General features: G+C 38.3%; 2 protein-coding genes across 5 annotated transcripts in view; one reads left to right on the plus strand and one right to left on the minus strand.

Moving 5' to 3' along the window:
• Positions 1-351: 351 nt before the first annotated feature.
• Positions 352-10,527, minus strand: cyldl (cylindromatosis (turban tumor syndrome), like). Of its 2 annotated transcripts, XM_006803630.3 has the most exons (15): positions 10,221-10,527; positions 9,473-9,946; positions 7,931-8,188; positions 7,090-7,168; positions 6,812-6,987; positions 6,533-6,695; positions 5,591-5,732; positions 5,053-5,163; positions 4,882-4,973; positions 4,728-4,791; positions 4,486-4,618; positions 4,030-4,138; positions 3,835-3,953; positions 1,378-1,591; positions 352-1,301 (listed from the first exon to the last, which is right to left on the minus strand). In XM_006803630.3, the coding sequence occupies exons 2-15, from the start codon at positions 9,911-9,913 to the stop codon at positions 1,117-1,119; spliced, it is 2,286 nt and encodes a 761-aa protein (XP_006803693.2). In that variant the 5' UTR covers positions 9,914-9,946; positions 10,221-10,527; the 3' UTR covers positions 352-1,116. The 2 variants fall into 2 exon arrangements, with proteins under 2 accessions (XP_006803693.2, XP_035769193.2); XM_035913300.2 differs by having other exon boundaries at positions 4,728-4,973.
• A 757-nt stretch (positions 10,528-11,284) lies between these two features.
• The window catches only part of zc3h3 (zinc finger CCCH-type containing 3), a 72,277-nt gene continuing 67,282 nt past the window's right edge, over positions 11,285-16,279 (plus strand). For all 3 annotated transcript variants that reach the window (XM_006803627.2, XM_006803628.2, XM_087831180.1), the window contains exons 1-2: positions 11,285-11,368; positions 14,218-15,586. In XM_006803627.2, coding sequence (XP_006803690.2) covers positions 11,323-11,368; positions 14,218-15,586 — 1,415 coding nt within the window. In that variant the 5' untranslated portion in view covers positions 11,285-11,322. The remainder of the gene's footprint in view (positions 11,369-14,217; positions 15,587-16,279) is intronic.

Below are 16,279 nucleotides of genomic sequence, written 5' to 3' on the forward strand. Positions count from 1 at the left end.
CCGGGCCCTCTGACCACCACCAGTAGGCAACGGGTGAAGTGTCTTGCCCAAGGACACAACGACGGAGACTGTCAGAGCCGGGGCTCGAACCGGCAACCTTCCGATGACCTCTAATGGATAGTTGAGGCTGGTTCCAAAAGGAAGTCAGTCCTCATGGACCCACATGTTAAAATTCCTGAATACGGTGTCAGTTGAACAGGCCTAGACACTAGTCAGCAAATGCCTGGAAATCACCGGTCACTGGGGTAAAATGGTTGATGCGTGGTTGGTGGAGGTTGCATAGTTGTGAAGCTGTATGTGTATCAGCACACTGTATGTCCTACTCTTTTAGTAAAGACAGACGATGAAAGGTTTTATTGATTGCATTTATTTATTTATGACATCTATTTTACTGAATATCAGAAGTAGTAATAGTAAAAAATAGAAAAAGGTCACAAGTTCAACCAGGACTCCCAAGCAGCCAGTCAAGCACAGTTTTCCACTGTGATATTATTCCCAACATCTTTTCGTCTCTTTGGTTGCTAACAGAAACATCTTTGTCAAGAATAAAATCATCGTTTCATTTTCAGGTGTGAAATTTAAATACCAGAAGATAAAAAAAAATATATCTAAATATATAAAGAAATCCAGCCAACATCCAAATCTGATGCTAAAATAACAGCAGCATATAACATAAGCTTTTAAAATAGAGCTGGTTAGATGGCATTCTTAATGAACCATACTGAATCATCACTACTGTCTACTTTGAAGGGTTTTTCATCAGCAAAACTCATTTACTTTCACTATACAAGCTGTAAATAAAATTAAAAGTAATTACAAACATCAGCAGTAAACTGTAAAACTATTTTTACAGTGCAATATGTAATTTATGTCCAACACATGCTGCAAGCCAGTAATTATTTTCTTCAGATTATAGTGCAAATTACTTAGAAAGCAATGTCAGTTTATCCTCTACTTCATGCCATATTAGAAAATTATTGTCACTATAATTTTTTTCCAGCACCCAAGCACCACACACACATTTAAAATATTTGCATGTTAACAAAAGAAAAAAAAAAACAATGCAGCAAAAAGAAATTACACAAATAGCAAAATGTCCAGTGTGCTCAAGTTCCATCAGCGATAGAGGCACATAGTGGTGCTTTGGTACAGGTACATGTAGGCATCACAGAAGAGACGCTTTGCTACACCTTTCATATCTCGAGGTGCCTGGTTGGCCAGCTCGGAGGGGGACATTTCCAGGTATTCACCAACTTCGGGGCAGGGCTGCACCTCTGGAATGTTGTAGCCATCCATCTCTCCTGAACGCAATACACACAAGTGAGCCAAAGTGCACTCAGAGCTAACTTGTGTATGCATATTAAATATCCCGCTTACCTTGTCTGTCTGCCATGCTGTCAAAGAAGATCCAGTCCTCAGTGTTTGGTCCATATTTGACAAAGGACACATAGTGGCTTGTCTCGATGCAGAGCACAGCGAACAGCTCCATTTTGTCTCTGATCATAGTGTGAGGGTTTTTACGTCCAACATAACCCTTTGGGATTTCCAGGGATGCTGGTTTATGGCTGCGACGCTGAGGATGGGAGTGTACCTGAAAACACATACACACTATTAGACCTGTAAATAGTCACTATTTTATATCTATATAGCCACTGTTAAATTTTACATTAGTAACTTTAGTTCATTGTCTATAAATGATCCCTAAACCAAAGGAGATATTTGAGACAACTCTATAATGTTGTAAATAAAGATCCTATAATAGTATAGACACAATCCCTACAATCAATCACCAATGAGCAAGCAGGACGAAACAGGACAAAACACAAAATACATCTCCCCAAACAGCTTTAGCCTAGCTAAAGTATGACATTATAATGTGTATGTGTTAGTCCCCATAGAGAAATTACTTCTCTGCATTTAACCCATTCACCCAGTGAAGCAGTGGGCAGCCACCAATGCAGCGCCCGGGGAGCAGTGTATAGGGACGGTACCTTGCTACCTTAGGGTAGCCGTTCAGTGGAGTCGAACCCCCGACCTTCATGGGGCAACCACTCTACCTACTGAGCTATCCCTGCTAACATTATTAGCTATCTCTGCATCCAAATGCTCCTTTAGTTCCCAAAACCAAACAAGCACTGGGGCACCATTAAAGGTTTAAAGCCTCAGATTCTTTCAATTCCAATGAAATACCCTGTGGGACATTTTCCTAGGCTGGAGAATCCGAACACTGGAGAGACCACTAACAACAACTGGGAAAAAGAAACACGCATTACAGGTCCCAAAGCACATCAGCCTTGTGCAAAAATGTAGCATGAGGGCTAAATTGGTCTCAATAAAAATATATGTTGATGGTTTATTGGCAGAGACAAATTAGACCATCTGGGAAGAAGAAGACGGCGAAAATGGATAAAACATGAGCTGAAGCAGTGTTTTAAAAGAAAGACTGCAAAGCCTGAACCTTCTAATATATGCTGAAAAATTCAAAATATTTAAAATGGTGTGTTTATCGAAACTTCTAACAAATAAAATATCTATATAATTTTTTATTTATGAGTTTTAATTTGTATCAAATTTGATTCAAATAGCATGTTTGCAATTTATTGCTTAAAAGTATATTGTTAGATGTATTTTGGTTTTTCTGGCAAAGAATATGACACCGATGTTGCTGAAGTCACAAAAACTAATTTACCAAATATCATCCACTTGATGTTACAGAGATAATTGAAAATACAACAAATAAATTCAATAATAAAATTGAAATTGAAAAATATTTTTCCTTGATCAGCTGCTTACAGCCTTCCTTTACCACCATCCAGTTTGCTCTTCCTGAATGGAGTGCTAGCAGGTGCTCCAGAAGAGCTTTCTTGCACATTTTGCAGAGCATTGTGGTTTTTACTAAATCATCATCAGAGCCTCACACTCAGCTCTCACTGTTAGATATGCTTGGGCTTCAGTCATTGTAGTCATGGTGTTGCTATATCACAGATATTGTGATGTGACATTTTTATATCATGTAAAAATGTATGCATTCAACAACATGACAAGGCACAGCTCTAGTCACGTACTACATCATCACTTAAATGGATGACCTAGTTATCTGTGCACGTCCTTCATCTGCTATCTGTATGTATAAGAGGAAAGGAGGAAGACTTCACATACACTAGCCTACACTAGTTGATGTCTGACAAAAATTAATTTAAATATTTCATAAAATATTCAAATTTAGCACAGTGTTTCATTTAGAGGCTTGATAGTATGCCACTGAACTGATATAGTGTTTCAGCAGTACTTACTAGAACCAACAGTTAAACAGCAGATGGTGAGCAGGTGATGTAATGCACCAAGAGCAGAGTTAATTAGCTGCTGTTCAATTCAGCGCACAAACTGATTCAGAAAGCAGCCAAGCATAGATTTTTATATATAGACAAGGAAAACAACACCATGTATTGCAAAGCCAGATAAATACACAATATTATACACAATAATTATACAGTAATAATAAAAAAATCAAAACAGGTAGCTAACAAATATCTCTCAAACCAACTGGGATTTCGGTCTAAAATTTGATGACCTATATTAAGTCAAAGTTCTAGTTTTAGTGCATGTTCAACACTGACAGACCACTTGTTTGCAGTACAGATCAGCCTTGATTGTGATTTCATTTGTTTCCTCTCTATATCTGAGTCCTACCTCCTAATAGCAGCTAAATCTGATGAAACTGTGGTGAGGTGGGAGGTTTCACATGGAGAAATGACGTCAATACATTCCCTCTACAGTGACAAATTAAGCCAAAAACAAACAAAATGACTTGGGTGTTAAAACAATGTGACAAACCTGTTCTGAACACTTCTTGCAGAAGACTTTGAATCCTGTCGGGCTGAAAAGGGGATCTTTAAAACAGTCGACACACTCAACCCGTGCCAGGGTTCCACAGAGCATGCACTGCTGGGGACCTGAAAAACACACCGTGCGTTGTATTCACTGTGTTAAATTACTCAAGTCGCTGTGAGTTTGTATGCTTAATCTGACCTTCAGAGAGGAGGTCAGTGACATCCAGCTCCAGAGAGGGAATGATTTTGTCAAACATCTTGAATTTCTTCCCAAAGCGAGGCATCTGGAGGATGAGGCAGGACGGCACCTGGAGTGATGGCACGATGAAATAAGATGAAAGACCACACAGACTGAATACGCTCAAGTGATCAGATTCCAGGTGGTCTGCTCAGAAAGCTTCCCCACAGAGCCATCTACTGGAGAACCAACCATGACAAGTCTGTCTATTACATGTCTGTGAGAAAACAGCTAAATCATTTTTGGATTAATCTGTGGGGGGAAAAAACAGTTTCCATTTTTTTGGTAACTGAAATATTAATATACAGGATTGTCCTTCTATTCTGATAAATATTGTTATGTTTTTAATTGTTAAGCAATAAAACAAAAGTGAAAGTGGGACTTTAAAGTTTGTGCCTAACAATGAAGTGCACTCACCTCTGCCAGCTTAAGACCTGCACTGTGGAAGGAATGTTCTAGTAGCTGCTGCACTGTCGGCAGAACTAGTCTGTGGTTCTGGTCCAGGAAAATCTGATAGCAGTAACTCTCCTGCACTTTACCTGCAGCTGATCTAAAATGGGAGAACACACAAGAATAGTGTGCATTCCAGGTATGAGTCTCAAAATGTATTATACTATACAGTACAGCAGGAGCCAGTAATTTAGCTATAGTAAGTGTACAGTTTTAGCAGAGGGTCCAGGGCGAGAATGTGGTGCATGATGACAGTGAGGAACTCCTCTGGATCTGAAAGACAAAAGTAACATGAATACTTCAAACTCAACCACTTAAGACAAAACAAATGCCTTCCAGAAAATCTTTCCCAGATAAGCAGACCCTTCTCATCTGTGGTGAATGATTGGCTGTAGCCGTGTTTCTGCAGCTGCTGTCGTAGCTTCATGATGTGTCTTCCTTCCACAAAGCCATTACTGCAAACGGCACACACAGAACTTTAATAACAGCAAAAATAAAATGCAATCCATGTGATGATTTGATCAAAACACAGACCTGCGGAGGGGGTTGACTATGTCATTGAGCAGTGTTCTCTGAATTGGGGCATCTTGAGGTGTTGTTGATTTGAACAACATGGAGTCCAACACGGAAGAGCAGGAAAACAAACTGAAAGCAAAGAAAGAAACTAAGTTAACATAAAGAACTGCACATTCCCTAACATTATGGATTTTTAAAAATATAATAAAAAGTCAGACTGGAATCCTTTTAGTATGCTTTGAAAATGCAGTTAAAGAAACTGCTTTCATATTAGATTTGCTATGTTAAATGCACGAGTGGTTTCATCTCTGTACCCACACGGTGAATGTACAGTACAGCATTCAACTGCAGTAGCTGGCATACCAATAATATAGTAGAAATGGAGAAACCATCAGACAATTTCTAACCAGTAGAAGGAGGACAAGGCATCTGCACTGATGATAATGTCAATGCTAGCTAGCTAGTTAGCTAAAAGCCATTACAGGTAAAATCATTTGTTGGGGAAGCTGTGCATTATTTAAAACTGTTAAACCACAGGATAATTTATTATGCTGACCTGAAGAGGGCAGCGTCCATGTAGCAAGAGTTACAGTGTCCTTGAACCCCCTTCATTCGTCCAGTCAGAAGCTGCTTAACCTGCTCTGTGCTCATAGGCGGAACAGTCTGCAACTCAGCTGTACTGTGGTCTGTTTGATCCACTAAATCAAAACATAAACAGCAAATATTCAGTTATGTATATAAACAGATAACAGATATAATACATGTCCAAATGGTTGTTGTAAGGTGTGTGCTACACTCAGCTGTTGGACAAACTTGCAACTGCAGCACTGCATTTAATGATGCTGCTAAAAATGCTTAAAAAATACAAACAGTAAACATTACTGATACTTTATAAAAAAAAAAGACAAGTATAGAGAAAGACAAAATAGAAATGCATGTTTCAAGTAAGTAAAAGGAAACAAAGTTTAATTTTTGCAAACTAATTCTCCCTCTGCTGCCAGAAAAGTACAACTCCACCAAAATATGATTTGTTTTGTTTTTGTTTTTCTGCAGGGGTCACTTAAGGCCAGACGGATGTAAACTACATGGGAGAAAGTACCGGGTTACTAATTACATCTACAGGAGCTCAGCTGTGGAGCTCCTGGCAGTTTTTGTGCTGATTTTAATGCCAGAAGAACTTTGGAACACAACAGATCCACTTAATTGCTGTGGTTCCTAAAGACATGCACTTTGCAAGAATAACACTTATAGATTATCATGGAACATCTAAAAGAGGAAGAAGTTCACAAACTTGCTGGAGTGGTGGCATCCTATTACAGTGCTACACTCAAGTTCAGTGAGCGCTTTAGACCAACAAAATTTTTCACAAATGTTTGGAAAAACAAACTGCGTGGCTAGTCTTATATACCTGTGGCCTCTTGAATTCAAAGATTAAGATTAAGAGGTGTGGCCTAATATATTTTTCCATAGAGTGTAGGTTTGTCCATCCTGTACTAACCAGTGTCCTCAGGCTGCATTTTCTCTTTGTGATTGGATGATGTGCTCTGAAAGCGTGAGTCAGGCCGGCATGAGATCAGCTTCACAAACAGGGCTCTCTTCATAGGACAATCAAAATAACGCTGACCTTTAAAGGTACCATCACTCACTCCTTTGTCGTCTTCCTGCAGATCAGAATATGGACTGATTATACCAATGTCTGAAATTTAACTCAACATTAGATGCAAACTAAAACACAAATATGCAAAACAATTTTAAATGATGATGAGTAAAGACTTACCAGCTCCAAGCCAACCATAGTTTCGCTTCGATCAGGCAGCTTGCCTATCCAGCGAATAATTCCATATGTGTTGCCTAAACCCAGAGTCACTTCTACCATAGAGTTCAAACTCAGACCTATATAGAGATAATCTGTATCAGCCTCTGGGGGTGTGTCGACATCCATGTTCTCTACCCCTGCAATGGAAAATGTGTTTGGCTCAGGCATGATGCAAATGAAAAAAAAAAATGAAAAAAAAAAGGGGGTTTTACCCTTCTTCATGTAAAAAGACCTCAAACCTGCAGTCAGCTCTCCTTTGATAACCTCTTCTAATGGAATTCTAACTTCACCCCCCGTCTTCCCAGATTCATCTTTGTCCTGAAAACACCAAGAAACAAAAGAAATATTACTGTCCTATACACCGTTAAATCTGCTGAAGAAGGCCTCAAATTTTATTAGAGATTCTTAAGAAAGTTTGGTTGTAACTGTAAACTCAAAGATAAACACTAGTCAGTCTGATGAATCTAACTTGAGACTGTGGTCTTTGTATCCGTGTTCTGCCACTTGGATGCATTTTGTAGAACAAATATCCTAAATTCAATTATATTATTAATCATTAAAAAATTAAGGCATTCTGTTACAAAAGTTCATTTTCACACACAGAGCAGCTGTCAGTCGAGTGACCTGCACAGAATGTGAAGCTGGGGTTCAGCCAGTTAGACCCAGTTTACAGTGGGACTCTGTAAACAAAGCAAAATCCACCAGTCCAGCAGTACACCATACTGTATGGCACAACTGAAGCAGTAAAGTTATGTACATGTGTGTCTGCTTTAGGTTCAGACACACAGCTGCTGATGCAAGGACAGAGAGGTAAATGCTTTAGCTCCTCTAAATCGTCAATAGAAATGTAATTAAGTGATTTATTTTACTTGAAGAAATGATGATGTAGTAAAGCTCAGGTGTGTTTCATAACAAAGAGTCTTCTTACAATTTAAAGCGGTAATATCTTAGTCTCTATTATTTGTTATTATTTCTTTAAAACAATAAAAATCTGATTTTGTAGAATAATCTATGTGGATTCATGGCACAAAATTACGTTTGATTTGATTTTGGAATAAAAAAACCCTGGAATTTACTTACTGTGGAGATCTGAACGAAACATCGTCCATCCATTTCCAGTAAAGCCAGCACCATTCCATGGCGACATTTATCATCGACAAAGTAAGTGACTCTGTCTCCCAACTGTAGCCCTTCTGTCTGAAGGGATGGCTTTTGGACAGGGGGTAATAAAGAGCTGACTCTGTTGAATGGGGCAAAAATTCCACAGTTTTTGTCACACTTGAAATATCTTTCATTCCTATAGGTCCCATCATATCTGCCCTTTCCTCTGTCTGCTCCCTGCAGAAAAAGAAGCAGAGCGCATTAAAACTGATGCCACACAAAACCTCAGTTAAATTTCCCCACCAGTCATTCTGCCTTGCAAACTGCAATCATGCTGTGCAGTTGTGGAGTTGAATGGCTCCACCTGGTTTGATAATGTGAGGTTTTTACATTTATATGATTTCAAAGCACATCAAGATTAATACAGAACTCTAAAAGACATCCACCATGATTCTGTGCTGCCCGAGTCAACAAGCATAATGTAACAGTAACATGTTGTTTTACAAGAAATTTTGAAAGACTTCAAAATAGTGGCCTTATAAAGAAATGCATGCTTTTTCAGCATAATGTGGTGCACCCTTTCAACTTTTGATTGCTTGTGTTGTCAGTCTCCATAAACCACTCCAGATTGACAAACAAAGTAAAAATACTCCCAAAATGAATTTAAGGGTATTTTGCTGATTGATTCAAATGAATAATCTTTACAGACTGTCTCACAATAGAGAAACTTATTATGGTTCACACTGGCTCTGTCAGTTGTCCTTGATATGTTTTCACGATTTCATAAACATCTTTGTAGACCTGGTTGACCAGCCAAGCTAAACCAACACATCAATAATGTAGTAGCTCATGCAGCTCATGATCTATCACAATTCATTATTACACATGAGATGACAATCGTGACCTTGACCCATAGTACGATTTGAGTTAAAACCCATTAGGTGCTCAGGATCTTGATGCACATTGCCAAGAAAACCTCTTAGGATCTGAATCCAATCGAGGTTCTCAGAAAAGAATTGTTTAGAATATGACTGTGCAGCCATGCTTGCTGACCAACTGGGCTGAGCTTGAAAGAAAAATTACAAGGGTTAAAGGACATGTGCCAAGCTTGTAAGATTATTTTCAAGAAGACTCACTCCTTTCAAAGGTACTATATTCCAGTGCTGAGCAATGGGTCTGAATTTATGGATCTGGTAATGAATCACTCTTCTTTATTTATTTATGTTTAGAAATTTATAAATCACTTCAAAAACCTGCTCTTGCCATTTCGTAACAAGTCAAAAATAACAGTTTTAATAAGTCTGAAACACAAGCGTTTTTCTAAATGGACTAAAATTTTAGAGGCCAATCGCCTGATTTAACAGCATATTTTTTGTTTCCATGAATTTTGTGAACACAACAAACCCAGTTCCAAATACAATTGCTTGGGGGCAGAAATATTAAACCAAAATGAAATCTAAAATATGTGTATGCATTGTGCATACGCCAGTAGGAGTAAGATAAAAAAACAAAACATCAAACCTGTAGTTCGATTCCAAAAAAAGATCCTGGTACGGGATGTAAAAAAGGTGCCTTTGTTATGGGTCCAAAGTAACGGATGATGCCTCTGAGCTTCTTCCCAGCTTCCTCCACAGTCACTTCACTGCCTATAACAAGTTGCATTGCTGCTTGCAGATCATGTCGCTCTCTGAAACACCTCAGCCTCTCAGCATCATCAGGCAGTGCCTGCAGCAGCTCAACTTCCTCTACACACAGCTGCTCCATGTCGTTGGCCTCCAAGTCATAGTCTATTCCAGAGTAGTAGTTAATTAAACACATTCGTAGCTTTAATGGAGGGGGGGATTTCTTGATTTCTGACATGTACTTATAATAAGGCATATAAAAAATACTTCCAGCTTTTGTGAAAGAACTCCGTTCAGACATTTTTGTTAAGATGAAGTACACATTTTCTGTTGATGCCATGTTGCCGAGCCAGGAGATGTAAATGGGTACCTACTGTACAGAGACACACAGAAAACACACACAGCACAAATGTGTTGTTCAGACAGGTGTGAACACAAAACAAGAAAACAATATACCTATTATCAATTTTGACACCAGCACTCAAGCTAGCTGGCTAACGAGCTACAACGTCAACTCTACAAACAAGCAGAGTTCAAACTGAAAATGGAGCCAACATTGTTCATAATTCTAAACCTTCAGACCGTCTGCATCAGTCTCTCCAACGAGTATTTATTTGAAAAAAAACCTCCGTGTTAGTTAGCTTTACCTTCAATTATTCAGCAACTTTAGAGGTTTCTTTCTGTCTTCTTTCTTTTTTGTTTTACGTCCAATCAGCTGCCTTAACTTTCACTTCCTCTTTCATTTCATTTCGCAGCAGCGTCACTGGTATTTTGTTCGTGACAGTTCATAGAAACATTTTTGGACCAGACGAACACACTTTTGGCCAAAAACAACTTCCCTGAGTAGAATTGTAAACTTCGTAAAGCGCAAATACAGAGAATCTTCCGAAATGACGGTAATGTTTTCAAATCGGTTGTCAGCCAGCTGCGCATCAACGACAGGAGATTTGCAAATGCAGCCCTCAGTACAGTCTTACAGACACCCAATGGCTTTGTCAGTTGAATCTGAAAATCCAGCTTCAAGAATGCTGACTACATATTGCTATTCATGTACTAATATGATATAAGTACATGATTCAAGCTTGTTTTGTCACATTTTATAAATGCGTGCATATTACATTCGGGGCAATTAATTATCTTGTGGTGTGTGATCTGCCTTTGGAGCTTCATTTTATTGTTATTGTTTGTTTTTGTAGCTGAAAGTCGGTTCATAGTTTGTTTAGTCATTCTGTTTGTTCTCACTGTGATTTCCATACAAGAATCAATACAGAAAAGTGGTCTTTTAGTTGTATTGTATTAAAAAATGCATTACAATCAACGTGCCTGAAGGAATCTGGTTAATCCAGACACAGTAAAGGGAGTCCTTTGCACGGAAAGTAGTTTCTGGAAAGCAGGCAGCCGATTCTTCTTGCTCAAAGCACAATCATGCATTGCCTTAATCAGGTTACTGTTTACAGAAAAGTCATTTAGACCTATGGTCTAATTGTGGTCTATTGTGTTTTAGTAACATTTTACGTCTCCAATAAAATTAACCCTGCTCACCACAGCAGTAAATAAAATAAATAAATAAACCAATAAGAAAATTCTACTGCCCCATTCTTACGCCCCATTTTGAGTTAAATGTCAAGCCCGTAAGTCAATACTGAGGATAAACAGCGTACGTCATTCTTCAGACTGTGATTGGTCAACATGAAATACGTCATTCTTAAGGGCGTCGCAATTTAATGACGAAAGGTTGTAGTCGTAAACATGGAGGAGAGAGAAGCACTTAAGAGACAAATTGAACTTTTACAAAGTAAGTCTCTCTCGGCAAATGTTGACTATTGTAGTTGTTACAGGCGGGTTAACAAAGGTTGTTATGCACTTTAAATTCACGGCTGCTTGAAGCTTGTCGGTCGTACGCTTTTTGTTGAAGGATAACAGTTAGCGCTGTGCCACCTCTACGCAGTAACATACTTTTTAACGGTATTCACGTGTCTTAACAGAGCCGTTAGTGTCCTTTGAAGAATGCTTCCTGTTTTCCTTTGGCAGGAAGTAAACGGCTGTTTATGTCGGTGTCAGCTCCCTGTAACAGCATAAAGGTTCAGTCCTGTTTATAGTCCCCCCGCACTAGTGATGACAGCACAGCGCCATAACAAACCTGGTTTTAATTACTTAACTTTAAGGCATAGTCATACATTAATTTACATAAAGTACTAAAATAGTTATTAACAATTTGCTAGATAGCATAGCGACAGAGCGGAAAACAAGTGTATAATCGTCCAGAAAAGCATAAAAAACTCACTGCTACATATTTTTCAAGTCTCTTACTCGAAGGAAGTAATGAGAGTTATTTTGAAAGATGTTCTTTCCTTCCTGACACTGGTCAGTCTCCAGGATTTCCTATAGGGATCTGTAGAGTAAACTCAGCGAGTAAAGGATGGAGTATTATGAGCCTGTTACACTGTCAGTATGCTCTGATGCTGATTTGCAGTGTTCCACTGTTATATTACAATTAACTGGGGAAGTAAACGGTCACCAGGACCTAAAATCTGAATGTTTCCAGTCATCAATCTTATTTAGCTTACACGAGTTAAAGGTTTTATGATATTTCCCTCCAAAAAAAAGAATTAAAAAACAGACAAGATTTCTTCTCCCTTAAAATAATTATACTAATATCACCGGCTCTGGTACTGTAGAATTTTCTGACTGGTTTCGATTCATGAAATTTAGGATTTAGGTATAGCACTCAAAATATCATGTTCCTTGTTCCTTTTGTATGCTTTCTTTGTGTTATGGTTACTATCTGACCACCTCTGTGTTTGTATTTTGAGTTGCACACTAAACAGAGTTAAAGATGATTAAGAAAATGATAGATGGTCTCAGGACACAGTCAACCGCAGATAGACTGACAGACGTTGTTGTTAGTCCAGATTGGAGGGCATATGTTTTAAGAGATTAGTGTGTGGAAATCCTGCCAGCTTAACCTGGAAAAGTGAAGTGATGTCATTGACTAAAGAAGATGTATATTTTTCCCAGTTATTTTCTCTTAATTTGCTTTTTTTTTTTTTTTTTTTTTTTTTTTATTGACAAATTTGCTGTTTTTCATTTTTTTTGGAAATTTCCAACTTTAACATTGTCAATTTTATTTCTCAGAACATTAACTCGCATCTTACCCATTATTTTTTTTCTTCAGTGTCACTAATATGTGATTGTTTTAAACAATAAAGTGAGGATTTTTTTTATAAAGTATAAAAACAAAAAATACTTTCTCCTTGCGCCTGTGTCTCTCTAACCAATCAGAGAGCTCCGGACATTACACTGTGTTGCTTACTTACATTGCTTTTTCACCAAAAGAGTTATGGAAATGCTCATTGAAGAAGCTAATCAAGTAGTTAATGTAATAGTCAATTAAGCAGCTAATAGGAAATGGAATTGAGGAGCAGAGTCATTATTTAAATGTCAGAAAAAACACATTTGTATTCCTAATTTGCTTTTTTAAAAAATCCATTTACTTTATTTGAAAGTCATTTTTTATTTTTGTTTTGAATTCAAAAATGTCTTTAGTGAGATTTTTATTGAGAATTATTTTTTTCCATTTAAAGCATTTTATCAATGGATTTATAATTAATTTAGAAATACAAATTTGTAATTTATCCTTCTATTTTATTCTATTAAATTAACAAATAACATGAACTTTATTAATGTCTAATTACATAATAGAAGTTCAAGTATATATATATTTTTAATTTGCTAATTCATATTTGATTGTACAAGTAATTATTAAATCACAAAATGCTTTGTTTCAATGTCTGTGACGCTTCTGGTGCTCCATAGCTGTGTTGGTGGATTATCAGTATATTATAAGTGTGCCAATTGTGGATATTTAGCTGTTGTCTCATGTCAGTTTTCCACTGACCAAATAATCATAACTAACAACTTTGAAAAACATTTAAAACAGGTTATTTATTTATTTGTTTTTTTCTTTTTTCGCCTGACAGAAACAGGTGAAGGAATAAATATATAATACAAAATACATTAATGCAAAAACATACAGGTATTGGGTGTCAAGTTCTTCTTTTAAACTTTAATACTGATAACAGCCCAGTATTTCACAATTTGTGGCATTCTACAAATTCTAAGAGTGACCTTCATAATACACCAAGTCATTAAAATGACGATAGCGGGAGGTTTTTCATTTAATCTTTTATCTCTTTCCATCTCATAACCATGAGATAACTATAAGAACCATTATCCCTTCTTTTTTTCTTTTCTTTTTGATTTAGTTTAAAAAAGAATGAGTAATACAATACATTAGGTTAAATAAAGTGCACCTGGGTTCCAGCAGGTTCTTACAAAATTGCCAAACATTTAACAATGAAATCAAGAATATTAAGGCCATAAAATGTGTTTTATTTTCCAGAGATTTTCTTTAGGTTTTACATTTTCAGATGTTGGCCACTGTAGGCTAAGCAGCCTGACGGAAGCCCTCTAAAGTAAATGGTGAAAACTACAAATCAAATTCAAATTAAATTCTTAAAAACATAACTTAGAATTGAGAAATGGGGCGTTAATTATGTTGTACAGCTAATTTTAATGATTATTTGTTTGCATGGTTTTGTTGGACTTTTTTTTTTAAAAATACTTTTGTTTTCAAATTTCCAGATCTCATCAACAAACATAAAAGTACCCATGGCGATACACCATTTACAGGAACTGAGCAGAGCCACACACAATCTTCAGTGCCAGCCAGGGGCCGAGGTCAAAGTGCATCTATGATCTACCCTCCCAGCTCCAGAGGAAGACTCTATGCTCCTCAGAGCTGTGGAAGTTGGAGGAAAACATACTCTCTGAGAAACAAGAACCCTGAGTCCTCTGCTGGACATCCCTCAGCTTCTGCCTCCTCCACTGTCCATCACTCTCACAGCATGTCACTGCCCAGCCTCAGCACGGGAAGCAGGACTGCCACTATATCATCAGAGACATCTCAGCTGAAGAAAAAAGAACATATAAGCAGCATAACAGAGAGTAGAGATGTAGCAACAGAGAAAAAAAACAGTGATGCTCTTGGAAAAATGGGGTCAGCATCAGAGTTTACGCAGAGGGTTGACAGCAGGAACACAGGCCTGCAGGGAAAGAAAATTGGTGTTTCTTTTGAAGTGGCCTCTTCAGCCACAGCCAGTACCTCAGCCGTTCAGCAGAGCAGCTCCCAAGTAAAGATCGGACCTTCCCTGAAAAGCAGAACCAGTACAGACAGTCAACAGATTGTTGCTAATACATCTCAGGTAACTCTCACAGCTGGTCTCTCTACTGCATTACAACAAGCTTCCTCTAACTCATCTTTACAAAGCAGCAAAGCCCAGGTCAATACTTCATATTCAAATAAATCAAAGTTCACTTGGGTAAAGGGTCAGAGTGCTGCAGGAGCAGAGCTCAAACCACTGAGCTCTCTTTCAACACCGTCAGCAGTTGTTGCCCCAACATCTGTCTTGAAATCTGGAGTTGCCATTGAAAGCCCCCCTTCATTTGTAGTTGCTAAGAGAACCGCTGCTAAGAAGTTACCTCGAAAGCTTAGCCAGCCCACTGTAGCTGCCAAGACCTCAAAGTACCGCTGGGTGTCCTCTGCAGGAGCCCAAGCTAAGACATCTCGTAAGCCTCCATCTCCCAAACCCTTGACTCTCACACAGAGAAGTCTGGACAAAGGAGAGGCCACAAGGAAACTTAAACCAGGCTCTTCTCCTTCTGTAAAATTGAAAAAAGGTATTGCAGTGTCCTCTGCTGGCACCTCACAGAGTAGCCGCTATCGCTGGAAAGCAGGGGGCCAGAGTACATCTGTGGCAGGGACAGCAGGAGCAACAGCAAACCGCCGTAGATCTGCTTTCCACTGGACAGCTGAGAAAAGTAACAAAGGATTGAAAGGAGGGATTTCTGTGCCCCTAAGTTTACCTCAGCGCACCTCCATGTTGTCATCCTCCTCGCCTGGAGGGTTCAAGCTGCGCAGCAGGATGAAGATTATTAGAAGGTCTACTATCAGGTGAATAATGCACATGACATGATGGCTCTTGTTGAGGCTTTTTACTGCCCTACCCCCTAATATATACTGCATCCTTGTCAGTAGGGATCAGCCAAGTATTCAGTGTGTCCTTGCTCATGTTTGGAGGATGTTTACACCGATAAGGTGAAAATGATTTACCTAATACTAACCTCTGGTTTCTGTTTGAGAAGGAGGGTTTAGTGAAAGCTCTGGATTTGTTAAGTCCAACATGAGATTTCTGTTCTAGAGCATTAATTTAAACTCTGGTTTAGTTATTGGGGTAACTGACATTCATCTTATTATGAATCAGATTCATGGTTACTAGGATATCTTTAGGATAGCTTCACTTACCTTAACACCAGCTAATCCTACTTGGTAGTCACTTGAAGGTGAGTATGCAGAAAGACCTCACATTATGTCTCGAGGGTTGCAGGGCATAAAACTCTTATTGATTGTGTGCTGTTAGAAATGACCGTGGTGATGTGCTCCAATAAGAGGTGGTTCTGTGATAAACTTTGTGTTACTGTAGTAATCACTGTTTAAATATATGAATCTAGACCTGCATGGTATATTCCACTGATGTTTTTCTTGTTCCCAGTAAAGGGGCACATGCACGTCTCAGAGTGAACATACTCAGAGTTGATATAAGGAACTCTGAACAGCTTTTTTGGAACTAAACACTCAATTTCCCAT

The sequence above is a fragment of the Neolamprologus brichardi genome, chromosome 17 (assembly GCF_056152115.1).
Source record: "Neolamprologus brichardi isolate AB-2024 chromosome 17, ASM5615211v1, whole genome shotgun sequence".
Classification (NCBI taxonomy): Eukaryota; Metazoa; Chordata; class Actinopteri; order Cichliformes; family Cichlidae; genus Neolamprologus; species Neolamprologus brichardi.